Consider the following 16,239-nt stretch of genomic DNA (forward strand, 5'->3'; position numbering starts at 1 on the left):
AGGCACATGGGTATGAGTGGGCAAGAGTGGCGAGAAGAAGATTAAAGAAAAGGACAACAGTCCTTGAAAACAAAGGAGCTCCTACAAAATACTATGCTGCTTGGAGCTTCCTGGCCCAAGACTCCTCTATACAATAGATGAGGGGTGGATAGGATCATTTGAGCTATTCATCAAATTACCAAACCACTCCCCAAGCTAAATTTATTTTAGACAGATTTTCAAAAGAAAGATCATGATGTGGGGGATGGTAGTGAGATTAGTGAGAACCACAATCACTTCCTTTTCCTGCTTTGAATCATCTCAGTCCTGCAGCTACTGTTCTTCTCTCCAACTTCCCCCTCTTTCCCAAGGACCTTAGTGATTCCCATCTGACCTTAAAGATTGGCTTGACCTACACTAGCCAGAGAGAATCCTAGAGGACTTACTACTGGAAGGTCCAGCAGTTCCCAACCTTTTTGGCATCAAGAACTAGTGCTTCTATGAGAATCTAATACCTAATGATCTGAGGTAGAGCTGAGGAGGTGATGCTGGGGAGCGGCTGCAAATACAGATGAAGCTTCGCTCACTCACCCGCTACTCACCTCCTGCTGTGTGGCTCAGTTCCTAACTCTAGAGGTCTTTTTGATCCTGATGAGAAAAGAGAGAATCAGAGAGGAAAAGACACTTGTCCAGGGTAACCTGGCTAGTCACTAGCAGAGACGGGGCTTCTACACCTCGGTAGTCTAGGTAAATGAGAGGGGAGTGAGTTTTGTGTAAATGTTTCCACCATTTATTCTATCATATATAGATCCAGTTAGGCTAATAAAGAAAAATCCAGGGTCACCGATTCCAGTGTTCACCAGTCAGAGTGACTGGATTGTGCAACACAAGTCTATGTAATCACCACTTAGGAAGAAGGAAGATTGTCAACGGTTTACATGTTATGTTAGGATTTTAGGAAAAAATTTTATTAAACTAATATATATTAACAGAAAAGAGAAATAACATTATTGAGCTGCTAAGAGGTGCTAAGTGCTACATTAGACATCTGTTAGCCCACTGGATTCTGCAGTATAGCTATTATTATCCCCATCTGTTAAATAAAGAAGCTGAGATTCAGAGAGGTTATACGTCTAAATTCACATTGCTTGTAGTGGCAGAGCTGTGAATTGAATCTAAATCTATCTGATATTCAAACTCAAGCTCTTTCCATAAGATTATGGCAGGGATTTAGGTGTCCTCCATAAAATGTTCTACTCCTACTATGTAGGAGACAGGTATTGGGAGGGAAAAGGTACAGAGAGAGTTTATATCTTTGTCTTAACAGTTGTCAGGATACTAGGGCTGAGTGACCTTTACTCATAAAAGAAAAAAGATCTTAATTTTTTTTTTGGATTTTTGAGCCTACAGAGGGCATCAAAAAGCTTCCTAGTCTATGGCCATGCCACCCTAAACATGCTCAATCTCATTTGATCTTGAAAGCTAAGCAGGTCGGGCCTGGTTAGTACTTGGATGGGAGACCACCTAGGAATACCAGATGCTGTAGGCGTTAAAAAAAAAGAAAGAAAGGAAGAAAGGAAGAAAGAAAGAAGAAGAAGAAGAGGAAGAAGAAGAAGAAAAGAGGAGGAGGATGAGGAGAAAAAGAAGCAGCAGCTTTCTACATGACTCTGCTCCATTTTTTGTCTCTACAACTATTTCCAGAATTTCTTAGTTTAAGAATAATATTCACTACAGTTACTTAAGATAAACCATTATGTCTGGTTAAACAATAATGCAGAGTATGGAATATTATCAAATTGTATAAACATGTGCCAAGTTTTCACAGGGTGGTGTTTGTGCAATGCGGTCATCTACTGACACTTTTTAAATCTAGGGGGGAAAGGTAAAAACACTGTTAGAGTGTGGAAACGGGACTTAAAATGGAGATTAAAGCTGTATTATTTTTGCCAATTTGTATGCAGTCGTCAATTTTTACTTTTTTGCTCTTGTGAAACTGTTTATTGTGTTTACCTTGCTACTAATATTTGACATTCTGTATTCTCCAAAGCAGACAGCTCTGGTTAGATGATCCTGAATAACCCATGGAAGAGAAGAGGGAATCTCTCAATTTGAACATACAGTATATCTCATAAAAACCCTTGGATATGTCTGTAAGTACCTTCTCTCTTATGATATCAGAGTTTTTTGTTGTTTTTTTTTTTTTTCTGGTAAAAGATTAGGTTGTAATTTTTAAGCACATTACTAAAACAGTTGTAATCAATAGGTTTTCCAAGTGTCACATTTCTTCATATTACCATTCATAGCTTCCAACTTCTGTTAAATAGCTAAATACAAATTTTTATTCTAAAAGTCATTCAGACAAGGTATAGGACCTGCTATTGCCCTCTTTTTAGGTATTTATTCTGAGTTTTTTACCTTGACATTTTACCGAGTCCTCCTTGGCCCATCTGAAGTCACTCTACATTCCACACATACATTTATGTTTATATGAATAGATAGAAAGAAAGAAAGATAGATAGATAGACAGACAGACAGACGATAAAGTGATACAACCTCAGCATTTAAGTCACTTCTCTGAATCCCTTATAATAGAACTACTTGGAGAAACAGCACAATTGTTAGCAGTAAAAGAGATATTAGGGTTGGGGGGATAAGAGGAGAGAGATGAAACAAAGATACACAATGATACACTTAGGAAACAGACAAATTCAGGGAAAAAAAACACAAAGACACATAGATAGACATGCACTACCCTCTCTTTCCTTCCTCCTTCACTTTCCCCCAAGTCCCTGAATTTTCCTTGGCCTTTTCCCACATCCCTCTCCAATTCCTCACTTCTTTTGGCACCTACTTGATATGTTCTGTGCGTCCAGAGCCCTCGATGGTCTTGGCTCCCCACCGTTGCTCCTTCTCAGAGATATCATTCTGCAAAAGACAGCACTCAGCAATAAGTGATGGAAAGAGATGTGCCATGATGAGAGAGAGGCCATGCAGCTGACACACATGCCTTCCATATCCCCTGCATCTGCTGCCTCCTTTAGATGCCTCCTTCAGATGCCTCTCTATGTTTACCCCATCATGAACCCCATGTTAAATTAAACTGGTGAGCTCTGAAACCTCCTTTCATACTGCATCCCTCACATAATCCTCCTCAGGTCTCCTACAATTTCTGAATCCCTCCAAATTATACACGTCCAGCCCAAATCTTGGCTCATAGGCCAAAAGAGACACAGCATAGCCTGCCATAGCCCATCAATCACAATGTCAAACTGCTCTGCACCTGTCTCCTCAACACCAGCCATCATGTATACCCACTCCTAACAACTGTCAGTTTCACAATGAGGGCTATCTCAGACCCAGACTGTCCTTTCCTAAGCCCCCTCAAAGGTTACAGAGTGGTCCAGATGTCATCCCCACCCCTTTCACTGTCCAAGAAAAGCTATTTCCAAACTCACCACAAAGTCAGGATCTGTGTCCCAGTCATCACCCTGGGTCTCCAAGGAAACAGATACATCATGCCCTACTACAGACTTCCACATCTGAAGGTAAAAAGAAGATGAAAATAATTAGAGGCAAAACATCAAGAGGAGGGAAAACAAGAATGCTGAAGCTTTGATATAGCAGCTCATTGTTTCTTGCCATTTTTTTCTTAGAAGCTGAGGCAAAGCAGATGAGAGTTTTAGGAATGTATCTTTGCTTAGATAGAGGAGTGGGGTGGGGATTTATTTGAGACAAACTAACAGGGCCTGGGCACACCTGAGTCTGGAGAGAAGTCATTATGGGTGTAGATAACACTAAATAACCTGGATGTCAAAACTGCTGGGATCAGTCATTTTTGTCAAGAGGCCAGCCAAGGCACTGTGGTAAAAATGAGGGGTGTTAGAACATGCCTAGAATTATAGCACCAATTCGCTCAGGTTTCTACATATGACTCCTTTGCAGTTGTCAAAATATATATTGGTCTAGCTCCTGGTAAAGGAAACATCTACAATCCTATCTGCAACCTGCTTAGTGCAAGTGCCGTTCTTCCACTTGGCCACTGAACAGCTACATGAGATCAGCAGGGCAGTCAGCTGAAATTCCTATACTGCACAATGCATGGGAAACATTATTTGCTGAGGATAAGTCACTTATTCTTCAATTTTTAAAAACAATTTAATTATATTTCTAAAGAGAATAGCTGACTCAAAAATAGCATAATCTCTCATTTTGAACAGTAGGGGTTATTAGATTTTCATTAACTAAATAAATGATAAAGTACTATTTAGAGAATACCAGTTTGAAGGAATATCAAATTGGTATTCTACTAGGGCATCCCCAGTGTTTCTACTGGCTCTGCCAATCATGCATGAGGAGCAGCTACACCATTGCTCTGCATCTGTGGAATCCGGAGTCTTGGTGTGAAGAGGAAACCATGAACAATGCTTATCTGCTCTGGTGGCCACTGAGACTTCTTGACTCTGATACCACTTGCTAGCTGGCACTGCCTCTGCCCATTCTTCCCTATTCAGACTTTTCATCCCACTGGTGTCTTTCTCCATGCTCTTCACTGTCTCTGAAGAATCCCTCTTATGACCACTCCTAGGACACTGTAGTGTCTCTACCCAGGGCCTCAGACTCTGATTTTCCTCTCCACTTGAAAACTCCTCCATGCTCTTCAAAAAATCCCTTGGAAGCCAGCCCAAGGGAAAGTTTGGGGGTAGATTGGTTAGAGAAGTGCAAAGAGGACACTGGAGAAGAATTGACTATGTCAGCTACACTGTGGGATGAGTCACTACCGAGACCAGCTCTGCCTTCCCCTGTGGAGAAACAATTATGGATGAGGGTATGGGGTAGGTAGACAAGAGCTATGGTCTTGTTTCCTGGGCCGCTCTGCAACAAAAGGACTTCACACAGAAACTGGAAAGGAGAAGTTTCTGAAATAGTCATAAACAGTGAGGACCGATTGTCCTGTCCTCTTTCCTGCTCTTCTTCCGAGATATCAGCTTGACTCTCCTGTAAACCTCCCATCCTCATGTAGTTTTTAAACAAAGGCAAGTTTCTGACACAGAGACAACTTAGTATCTTTGAGTTCCTGGCCAGAAATAGGGAAGCCGAGAGGTAATATCTATAGGTGGGAGACCAGAGAGTAACTTGGTGGAGCTGGTGCCCAGGATATCAGGCACTATCAAAGACCTCGTCATAAGGTTGCCTTATAGCATCAGTAAAGTACAAGAATTGAGATTCAGAAGATCACCTCAGCTCTGTTACTAAGACCCTATGGGAACATGGGTAAGGGAATCAACAATAGAGAATGTACTTATTTTTCAGGTACCAGGCTAGGCGATTTACAAATATTAGCTTAAATAATTTAGTAAATCATTGAATGTCTCAGATACTGTTTTCCCCAGTGGAAAAATAAATGAAAAGGTCAACATAACTAATATATAAAGTCCCTTCCATTTCTGACATTCTGGGATTCTATGGTCCTACAATCATAGAAGTTAGTCCTAGTCAAAATATCATGCCATTTGGCTTCCATCAGCACTTGGCTCTCAGCGCTGGCACACATTAACTACTTCCTGCTCTGTTATAATGTCTTCTGTGTGGGTTGTGTCCCCCTGCTAGACCATTGGCTCTCCAAGGGCAGAGACTTTGTCTTCATTTCCTATGGTCCTCCTCCCAACTCAGTGCCTCAGAACAACAGGCTATAAAGAGGTTTGTAGCCGAAACAGAGAGTCTTGGATGGCTGCTGGATCATATTCCCTGGGCTTCAGCCCCCCACTTCTGTCTCCATCCCCAGATGCTCATTATCTACAACTGCTCCCACTCGGGCCTTCTGGCCATAAAAGTTTAAAAGCCTACTAGCAGTGACTTCATCTCTCACCAAGAACTAAGAGCCAGGTAGGTTCCTCTTCACCTCTTTCCATGTGCTCCTCCACTTTCCCACTACTCAAGAGTACCCACCTCTAACAGTGCGAGTGACTGCTCTAAGCTCCCAGCTCCTCACGTCGTTCACTCGGCTCTCTCTGCTGCTGCTAGTTCTGAGCAAGAAAATGAGCTGCTTCTTCAGTTCCGTATTCAGGTTTTCTGTCATTTCCTGTCATCATGTCCTCACAGCTACTTCCTGAAGTTTGTCAGTTCCTTCTGCTTAGGCACTTCAATAAAAAAAAATTAATTGCCTCTATGCCTAGTCTTTTGCAAGGCTTTGAGTGTCATGGGGGAAGTAAAAAAAAAAAAAGCTTTTACTCTGAGTTTATAATCTGGTCAGGGAAGCAAAACACCCAGAAAACAACAGAATTCTATAGAACAGCATTTGTGTCCTAATTAGGTGGGCAGTTGCATCTGTTATAGCACAGGAATGGAGTTTGGTATAGGCTGAAGAAAAGCTTAATGGGTAAAATGGTTTTTACGTGGATCTACATTACCCACAGCATTTTAAACTGGGGTTTGTATTTAATAAGTGTTCAAATAAACATTTATTAATTGAATGGTGGAAGGGAATAAATCACGGGAAAGGCAAGACATGGTAGGAAAAAGGTTCAGAGATTGTTTAGGGAACAGTGAGGAGTCTGAGCTAACTGGTAGATTTGATTCCAAATAGCGGGAAGAAGTCTGAAAGAACTAGCTACCAGACAATGGGAAGTCTTGGTAGTATTCTGTCTTACTTACTGTTCATCAAGATTTGCTGTCCCTCCTTTCTCCTTCCTACGTTAAGTCAGAATTGCTCAGGTGACTTGTTTTGGCCAATGAAATTTGAGTAATGAAATACATCACTTTTTGGTGGAAACTTCAAGACCAGAGCAAACTTTGCCATCCTTTTGTGCAGTGCCCACCATTTGCAATTCTCCGGAGTGGGTTCATTCTCAGTTGGGGAGAGGGTCTCTAACTTAGAACGACAACACTCAATCTACTGTGTGAGGGACTTGGAATCTGACTAGCAAATAATCCTTTGTTGTTTTAGCTACTGAGAATTAGGGGGTGTTTGTCACTGTATCTATCTATCCTCTCCTAATCATGATTGATGTGGTCTTCTGACCTGATTTGCTCATCTGTGAGCTCCCCAGTGGATTCAATCTGAGACAGATAAAATTGGTCCAAGATATAGACCAAGATATTTCTGCATTAGGAATAAGTCAAGACTTTAGTCACTTACAAATCTAAGGAGTCTATGCCTGGGGGGAGTTTTATTTACTGACCTCTCCTACTTTATGACCTATTTATTGTCACAGCACTAAAATTGTGACACAGTCATCCAGATAGTTCTTTAGAGAAACCTTAGAATTTAGAGATGAAAACAAGAAATCTCATCTCTCCCTAGCAAAAGTCCCAAGTTCATTCCTGATGTGAGGCAGTGAGTTGAAGCACACAGAAATAGCATGGGCTCTGAAGCCAGACAGGCTTATATCAATTCATTTATTTACATTGAGAAAGTGTCTCAAGCAGAGACTTAAAAAAACATAATGCCCATCTTGCTACAACTTAGACTTACCTTACCTACTCCCATCCAGAGGGATCCCAAGGGGCCTAATGCTTTCAATATGCACCAGATGAGTTTTCCCAGGTCCAGGAATAAACCTGCATGAATCTCATGCCCTAAGGCCCAGTTCATTTGGTTTAGTATTAGGATGAAATTTCCTTACTCCACTTCATCACCCTGGGGTCTAGTGGCTAAGTTAGAAAGACGAATGTAGCCATTACTGATGTTGACCAGGGAGAAGGAAACCTGAATATGTAGTTTTCTACCCCTGTGTCCATCCCTGGCTAACTCATCCCTGCATCCCCTATCTACCTTCCCCTCCTCAGCATGCAAACATATGTATGTGAGCACCCATGTATAAACACACATGCACACGCCACAATTTTTCATTCTGAAAATAATTTTATTATTTTACAGTTATTAAGGAAAGTTCCTGGGTTGCTGTGACTAAGATTTGGTTACCACAGAACTAAGGATTAGAGCAGAACAGTCAGTTCACCAGTTTTCTCTCTTCTTTGGGTGGTGAGAGCAGGCAGTGAAGACATCATGTGCATAATGAGAAAACAACCAACTGGTAAGGGCTGACGGGGAGGAGAGGCGGGGAATAGGCACAAACGGAATACAATCTGCCCATCATTCTCAGACCTAAATTTAAACATTTTATCTTTTTTTGTATTGTTCCTCCATTTTCCTCAGCTCTCTGTTACCACAGACAGCAGATGAGTATGAGGCAAGAAAGTGGAATAATTGTCACCGACAGCAAAGTAGCTTAGTACATCGAGAGGCTAGGAGGGTCTTCAGACCAGTCAGATCTCCCTGGCTGGGAGTCAATGCCTCACCTAGGCCTGGCTCCTAGGGCCCACATTCAAGATATATCCAGATAACATGGAATGACAAGAATCTGAATCTCACTGTCTTTAGCTGGTTCTTCCTGTGTTTCAGTCAAAGAAAAGGCATGCGCCACTCAGTACCTTAGGATACATGTGATCAAGGGCAATAAGCAATAGGATCCAATCCTTACAGTCCAGGACCACAAATCTTGCTCCAATGATGTTTGAACAGCCAGGAAAGGAAATGCTGTCCTCCCATGATACAATAGCTAAAATCCCTGGGGAGTTCTTCAGCTTCCACCCTATTCTGCAGGAGACCTAACCAGATATCCTGCAAGATAATGTTCCCCAGAACTTTGTTTATGGTGGGTCCACCATGCACCTGAAGGAGAAAATATAAGGTAAACAAAGCAAATAAAGTATCAATCAAAATGATACTGGACTTCGGATTATTAGGTTTATTAGAACCACCCTCCTGCCTGAAAAACATTCCTCAGTATCTTTCACAGGACCACGAGACCAGGGCCCTATAAAATCTGAACAAATCCTGAGTTCAGCAACCAATTGAGGGGCCTCCTCAGATTACGCAAAAGTGCTCAGGTGCTGGGCAGTAGAAAAAAGCAGACTTGCTGGTCCTTGCAGCTCTAACCTGTGCTCACATCCACTTCAGTTTTGCAGGCACTTTCCACGGAGAGTTAGAGGACCTGTCGGCGGGAAGACTGTTCCACTGGAATTGATGGTTGATGTTAGAGGTGGGGGAACTCCAAGTTCCAAGAGGAGTGGTCCAAAAGGTGAGAACTAAGTTTATAGATGGCCCGTGAAACAAAGAATGAGTAGGACATGAACCATCAGAAAATAGATGGCTGCTAGCAGCGGCACGCGGGTCCGGGAATGACAGAGAGAACGCAGTACCCGCTTCCATCCAGCACCACTCCGTGACTGAAAGAAAAATGTGAAAGTCAGAGAGTTTTATGCTATAGGGATATGTCCCTTTTCCTTTCCCAACTACTGCAGAAAAGAGGCTTCCTGAGAGAAAGTTCTCTGAGAGTCAAAACTTGGCAAATTCTACCAGTTTCCTCCAACCTTCCACAGCCTTCCAGTCTTAGCCCCATCAGCTGCTCAGTACTTGGATTTCCCTCCTTGATCCCTTGCCTCAACACAGCCAGCCCTGTCAGATAGTACAGCATAGTAACCTCTCTTTACCTTTCTTCCCTTCTTACCCTTCGACAACTGTTGCCTGTAAGGTCTATTAACAGTGCCTGCTCCTGAGTGCCACAGGAGCCAATGATAGGAGTCCGGGCAGAGTCCCATTCACTGTGCTCCAACCTGTGTTGAGGGAAAAAAAGAGGCATGGCATTGGTTCATAGCTTGTGAGGTGAATTAGGTGAAGTTTTCCCAGTCTTCCTGCCATGTGATATAGCATAAAGGACTTGCAACAAAGGCTGCTCTCACATCCCTGTCCACGTATAAGAAGTGTATAGGCAGACGGGTTTCTTTCAGGAGCAGTAAAAGGTGATAATAACCACCAGGAACTGACTGCCTACTATCTATCAGTAGTAGGTATGTAAAACGGAGTGTTTTACATCCATTTAATGTTTAGGTTTTGAGGTCGGTGTTATCCTTAAAGTAAGGATTGAAAAGGTAAAATTACTAGCTCATAGTGGTACAGTCAATAAGAGGTAGAGCTGGAATTCAAAAACCATGCTTGTCTCAAAACATCATGCTTTTTTCCACGACACTATATTTGACTCAGAGAAACTACCCACCCACCCCCCATTTTTTAAAGGCTAATAAGCAAACGTAACTAAGAATTAAACAGAACTGGCAGCCTCTACTGCTTTCTGGTGGGTGTGTGTGTGTGTGTGTGTGTGTTATGCTTATTTATTTAATACTGGAACATCTCCATTTAATGAAGAAGCTGCTTTTAACTACTCAATGGTTTCTCAATAAAATAAGAACTGTATCAAAGGGGCTATAGGTAACATAGTACATTTGATCAAGCATTTGCCTATAGGGACGAACTTTTTTTTATAAAGCAAAAACATACTTTGAATGGTTTCACAGCTAAATTACTTTTAAAAAATAATTTAAAAATTTTAACTACAGTTGGCATATAATATCATATTAATATTTCTGCTGTAAAACATAATGATTAGACATTTATATAAATTACAAAGTGATTACCCTGATAAATCTAGTACCCATCAGATACCGCAGTTATTGCAATATTATTAATTATATTCTTTATGCTATAGTTTACATCCCCATAACCATTTTGTAACCACCAGTTTGTACTTCTTAATCCCTTCCTCTTTTCGATTTACCCCTTTTGGCAAACCTCAAAATATTCCCTGTATCTATGAGTTTTTTTTTTGTTTTTTGTTTATTTTGTTCTTTAGATTCCACATGTAAGTAAAATCATATGGCATTTGTCTTTCTCTGTCGTACTCCACTCAGCACAATACCCTCTCGGTCCATTCATGAGGCTGCAGATGGCAAGGTTTCATTCCTTTTTTATGGCTAGGTAATATTCTATTGTATATGTGTACCACTTCTCCTTTATCAGCATTATAAGTGCATTTGCTAGCAAATCAAAAGCCAGATTCTTTTTATATCAGCTTTATAAAGTTGTCTCTTAATCTCCCATACGTTTTAATATTTAAACATTTTTTTTCAATTGATTCGAATCTCAGGTAGAGAATGAGGTTGACATTTATATGGCCCTCTAAAGAATCCTACACCTACCTTATATAGTTATTGTTGGGATATAAAACATAGCTTTATTTTATTTCATATCACATGAAATAAACTGTCAATAAATGGTAGATATTATTACTATTCTCTAAGAACAACTGCTTTGGAAAGTACAGGTCTCCTAGACTCCAAAAGTACACTGTTTTCTTGAGTGACTATAATGACTCATAACTCACTGCAGCATCCATTTCAAGATGAGAATTAGATCCTAGTTATTCCCAAGTTTGGCCCTGAAATGTACACCAGAGTAATCAGAAAGAACCATAGGGGAACACAGGCTATCTCCCTCATCCTTTACCGCCTGATCTGCTCCTCGGCCACGGAGAGGGCAGTCTCAGCAGCTACTCTTTGGTCTCGTTCTTCTTCCAGCAGCTTCCTCAATTCGTTCACCTCTTGTTTTCTATTGCACAGCTGCTGCTGGACTTCAGAACTGCTTCAGAATAAAAGGAAAATAGCATCACTAGATGTAAAACACAGTTGCTGACATAAGGGATTCCAAGTCTTCATAAAGTTATAAAGCAGGAAGATTTACAGAAACTTGTACAAACACAAAGAATATTTTAAAAGAATAGCTGTAGAGTAATTAAATAAAGCTGTAGAAAATGCCTTAAAAGAATTTAAGGATTGACTAAATGTCTGTCACTCAAATACCAGAGAATTAGTGCTATGCATTTGTGTGTGTGTGTGTGTGTGTGTACTTTGGTGCTGGTGTTTTTGCTTTACAAACTTTTTACACTTAACTTGTTAGTTATAACTGTTACTATTTAATCCCCTCATCAATTCTGTGAGGCTAATAAGATAATAAGACATATTAGGTCCATACAACAGACTCTAGGGCAATCTAGATAGACTGTCCAATTTCTATATGTACTGCACGCTCCAGGGTTGAGAGGTGCTTCCCTACCTGAGCTGGGGCTGCCTCCGTTCTTCAGGATCACTGTCCCTGTGAGCTCCATTCTTTTCCTGGGGAGCTCCTGGAGCGACATCTATATTCAGTGGCCCCTAGACAAAGAATAAGCTTAGCAATTCAGTGATGAAAATGCTTAAGAAACTGAACTGTACTTGGGCAAAAGAAGAACCCACTTAACAGCAAAGAGCATGAGAAATCTTGGAGAGGAATATTCCACTTATAATTCTCTTCAGGTACAAATTTAGAAGTGAGGATCTTCTAAGAGATTAATTCCTACATAAAACTCCTGATTACATTTTATTCAAAATTCTCATTCTTGAATCTCTCCTCTTAAAAGTTTAAAAGCTTATCACTGAAATCTGCTTTGTTCTAGTAGAGGCTCCAAGACTTTCCAGAAGCTACTCTGATCCTTCCCTTGCTCAACAACCCCTCCCAAACCCGTTTACTTCCTTACATCTCCTATTTATCTCCACACTAATTCTCAGTCTTCTCCAACTTCAACAGTGCGCTCCTCTCCACTGCTGTCCATCTGTTTTGTTTCTCAGGTCCAAATCTCTTGACGGTTTTCTTATTTCTTAAAGCAAAATCAAAACTTTCCTAGTTTAAAAATTCCAAAAGCCTCAATCATCACTGTTTTCCATTCACTTTTTGATTTCTCTCCCACCATCTCCCTGATCTTTTTTCTTCTAATCCCTTAATTTGTCCTAGATTTTATTCCTATTTCAATTAATTCTTGTCTTCTCTCTCACTTTCTCCCATCACAACTACGTAACCTTCAGCCTGAATACCTTGGCCTCTCCAGCGCTGCTCTTTCTGCTTTCTCATTTACTTTCAGTTTCATAACACTTTTCCCAGCCTCTCAGCTTTTTACTCACCGCTTGTAGCTCTTGAACCTGCTTCTCTAAGACTGCACAGTGATTAAAAAGGTCACTGTAGTGCTGCTGGTTCTCACGAAGACTCTGACTGGTATCACAGAGCTGAACTGAAAGGGTATTTTTCTCTTCGAGTAGTTGAGAAAACTGAAATAGAGGAGAGGATAAGCCCCATCTCACAGGACTGTTTCACTATAAGCAGTGTTTAGGCTAAATGTCCTGAGTTTTAAACATCTAATGTTTTTATTTAAAAAATAGCAACAATAGCACTGTGTGTTCCTTCAAAGTGAGAATACGCAGAATTTTTTGACCCAAGAAAGTAAACACAATTTGGGGGAAGTAGCAGGAAACTTTACTTATGGTGCCCTAGTACATAAACTGAAAAACCAGGAAGCAGAAGCGTACAAGCAATCTATTAGGATAGGCCATCCCAGGTATGCGAGAGAGGGGCAGTAACCTGGGTTCAAGTTGAAGTTACTAACAAATGACGATAATCGCCAGAGCTCAAGATGGCTAGAGATCAAGCTGTCACCTAAAAATTCATACAATATTACAGGGTAGATTCTTCAATGCTGTATAGGGTTACAAGTTACCAAGAAAATAGAATAAGAAATTATAATATGTGGTAGAAGGGGAAAAAAGAATAAATTCTAATATGCTTATGTACATGTAAGAAAGTATATTGGGAATATAGACTCTCACAAGTAGAAACATGATCCTCTCTTAACAGAAGTTAATTTTCCTAGACACGGCGAACAACCCAAACCATACCAAAACAAAACAAAAAAATCCTTCAGTGTTGAATATCCTAACACTTTTTTTCTTCGGCAGATCTAGGGAGAAAGGACAGACTTGTAAAACTCATTGGAAGCAAAATCCCTCTTTAACTAGAGAAGTCTTAATTATTTACAATAAGCCACCCTCTAACAAACCACCTTTATAAGGCTTGCATTCTTCTGGGATAGACATGCATCCCTGTATAGTCTGGGGGTTGGCAAACTATGACCCAGGCTCTTCTACCTCTTGTAAATTAAGTTTAATTGGAACATAACTACCCCATTTGTTTATGTATCATCTACAGCTGCTTTTGTGCTACAACAGCAGAGCTGAGTAGTTGTAACAGTGACGGCATGGCCTATAAACCTAAAACATTTACTATCTGGGTATATAAGGAAAAGTTTGCTGACTTCTGCTCTAGCTCATAAGCTAATATTTTTCATCATATCTACACTTACAAGAATGGAATAGGAGGGAACAATCCAGACTACATTATACCAATAATCATTCCTTTCATGTTTTCAAGTTTGCGTTACATACAAACATCCAACTGCGCTGGTACTAATACATATAGTCTGAGCATCCATGGACAGAATCAGGACAGTGGCTTGAAAAGTGGAGCCATTCTATGCTGACTGACAGTCCACCTACTAGGGCCCATGAAGCAATTCTTCTAGTTAGCTGGGACCCATTTAGAGTGAGGCTCTAAGCTCACCAGGCTGTAAGCTCTGTGAGGGGCCATATGTATCCTAAATACCTAGCATGTGGCCAGGCTCATACAAGGCAACTAGTTATTTGCTTGATGAATGAATGAATGATGCCATGGATGTAGACACCTTTCTTACAGCTGAGTTCTAAAGGAAGAACTTTGTCACTGAGAATGACAACGACCTAAAGCAATGTTTCTCATACTTTAAGTGGTATGTGAAATATATCTCAATAAAGTTGCTAAAAAAAAAAAAAACACCCCACAATTTTATGACTCAGAAACCAGTAAGCAAATTACATAACTGAAACTAAAGTTTCTGAAAACAAGATATGCTTTTTATTATATAATACATATGTACACATATATATTTCCTATCTCTTTTATTTTTACAAAAAACACTCTTTACTGTTTGTAATATCTCCCAAATGGAAAAAAACCCAAAATCATTCAACAGTAGAATTATGGTATATGCCTACAATGCAATACTACATACAACAGGAGAATAGGAGAATCACAGCATACACAACAACATGGCTGAATCTCACAAAATAAATAAAGCAACACAAAAGAAAAAATATGATTCCACTTATACATAGTTCTAAAGGGTTGGCAGTGAATAGGACACAAGGGCCTTCTGGGGTTCTGGCATGTCCTAATTCTTGAGCTCAGTGCTGGTTACACAGGTGTCTTCACTTTGTGAAAATAGGCCATGCTGTATTTATGACTGGAATGCTTTTCTGCACGTTTTACTTCAATAAAATATTTACGTTAAAGTTTTTGCTATCCACTAAAATGACTTCATCAGCTACTAATAGCTATGAATTGCAGTTTAAAATAGTCTTAGCAAGATTAATGTCCAGAGAGTGTCACAGTCCAATGTTCAGGAGAGCAAATATAACAGGGTTGAGATGGGATCTAGTTTATGGAAAAAAAGAGGTGTTCCAGAGCTATGAAGGGCAAAACTTCCTGAAAACGACAGACTAGCTGGTAGAAGAACTGGGTAGTAGCTGCTCTGGAGCCCCGCTGAAAACTTCCAGACAATTCCCCCAACAAAGGGTCTACAATTTTATCAATTCATCTGGATCAACAAACATATAAAAAAATGTAAATTTCTGTGACAAAGTCAACAGTGTTCAGTCTCTGACGCTTCTGAATCAATTAGTTGCATTTAGCAACATTTTAAAAGTAACTTCTCAAAAAAAAAGTGCTATCTATATAAGCCAGGCATTGCGCTTTTCCATATACATTATCACATTTATCTCAGACTGACCTCCTCCTAACACCTTAGAGAAGTTATTTAATGCCTCTGGGCCTTAGTTTCTGCACCTTTGGAAAAAACCACTGATTTTATCATTTTTGGATCACAGATCCCTTGATGAACCGATGACTTCTTGTGATGAGAAACTTACACACATGCATGCATGTGCACACACCATACATATAATTTTTGGATGTTCACAGCTCTCTGTAAAGCCAATCTTTAGATTCCAGAGTCTAAATGATCTCTTAAATCCCCTCCAGTTCCTCTGAAGAAGGCAGAACTAGGGAAGGTGCCACTAGAGAATACTTTGAATAGTCAGAGAGCAATAGGAGTATGATTCATAAGGGAGTGGGGGAGGGGAGGTGGGTGCAGGAGGAAGAGAAGTGAGAATGGATGAGTAATGAAGATAGAGATGTGTGAAGGCATCCAAGAAGAATTTTCAGTAATCTTGCCTTGGCCTTTGCTCTAGGGCCCAGATGGCAAAGTGGCCCTTCCTTATAGAAATAGGTCCCATCTACTCCAACATGCTTCCCTAGAGTGTCCGGAGTGGCAAGGCTGGGGTATGGGAAAAAGCAAGTTGGCTTATTCAGTTTCAAAACATAAGATACACAATGAGGAAGCCCACGAACAGAGTGAAATAGAAAGCAGATCTCTACCCCTACCTGTTATGTAATCACATCTGAAAAGC

General features: G+C 40.4%; 2 protein-coding genes and 1 pseudogene across 2 annotated transcripts in view; 1 reads left to right on the forward strand and 2 right to left on the reverse strand.

Annotated features, from left to right (window-relative positions):
- The window catches only part of HCLS1 (hematopoietic cell-specific Lyn substrate 1), a 26,714-nt gene extending 20,656 nt beyond the window's left edge, over window positions 1-6,058 (reverse strand). The window contains exons 1-3 of the mRNA XM_006905551.2: window positions 5,926-6,058; window positions 3,435-3,518; window positions 2,831-2,904 (exon numbers count right to left, since the gene is read on the reverse strand). Coding sequence (XP_006905613.1) covers window positions 2,831-2,904; window positions 3,435-3,518 — 158 coding nt within the window. The 5' untranslated portion in view covers window positions 5,926-6,058. The remainder of the gene's footprint in view (window positions 1-2,830; window positions 2,905-3,434; window positions 3,519-5,925) is intronic.
- On the forward strand, window positions 1,411-1,528 carry LOC112486169 (annotated as a pseudogene).
- Window positions 6,059-7,820: 1,762 nt separating the features above from the next.
- Window positions 7,821-16,239, reverse strand: part of GOLGB1 (golgin B1) — a 77,681-nt gene continuing 69,262 nt past the window's right edge. Inside the window, 5 exon segments of the mRNA XM_015595917.2 lie at window positions 7,821-9,207; window positions 9,489-9,594; window positions 11,321-11,455; window positions 11,927-12,024; window positions 12,808-12,951. Coding sequence (XP_015451403.1) covers window positions 9,073-9,207; window positions 9,489-9,594; window positions 11,321-11,455; window positions 11,927-12,024; window positions 12,808-12,951 — 618 coding nt within the window. The 3' untranslated portion in view covers window positions 7,821-9,072.

Source organism: Pteropus alecto, unplaced genomic scaffold (assembly GCF_000325575.1).
Source record: "Pteropus alecto unplaced genomic scaffold, ASM32557v1 scaffold251, whole genome shotgun sequence".
NCBI classification, from domain to species: domain Eukaryota; kingdom Metazoa; phylum Chordata; class Mammalia; order Chiroptera; family Pteropodidae; genus Pteropus; species Pteropus alecto.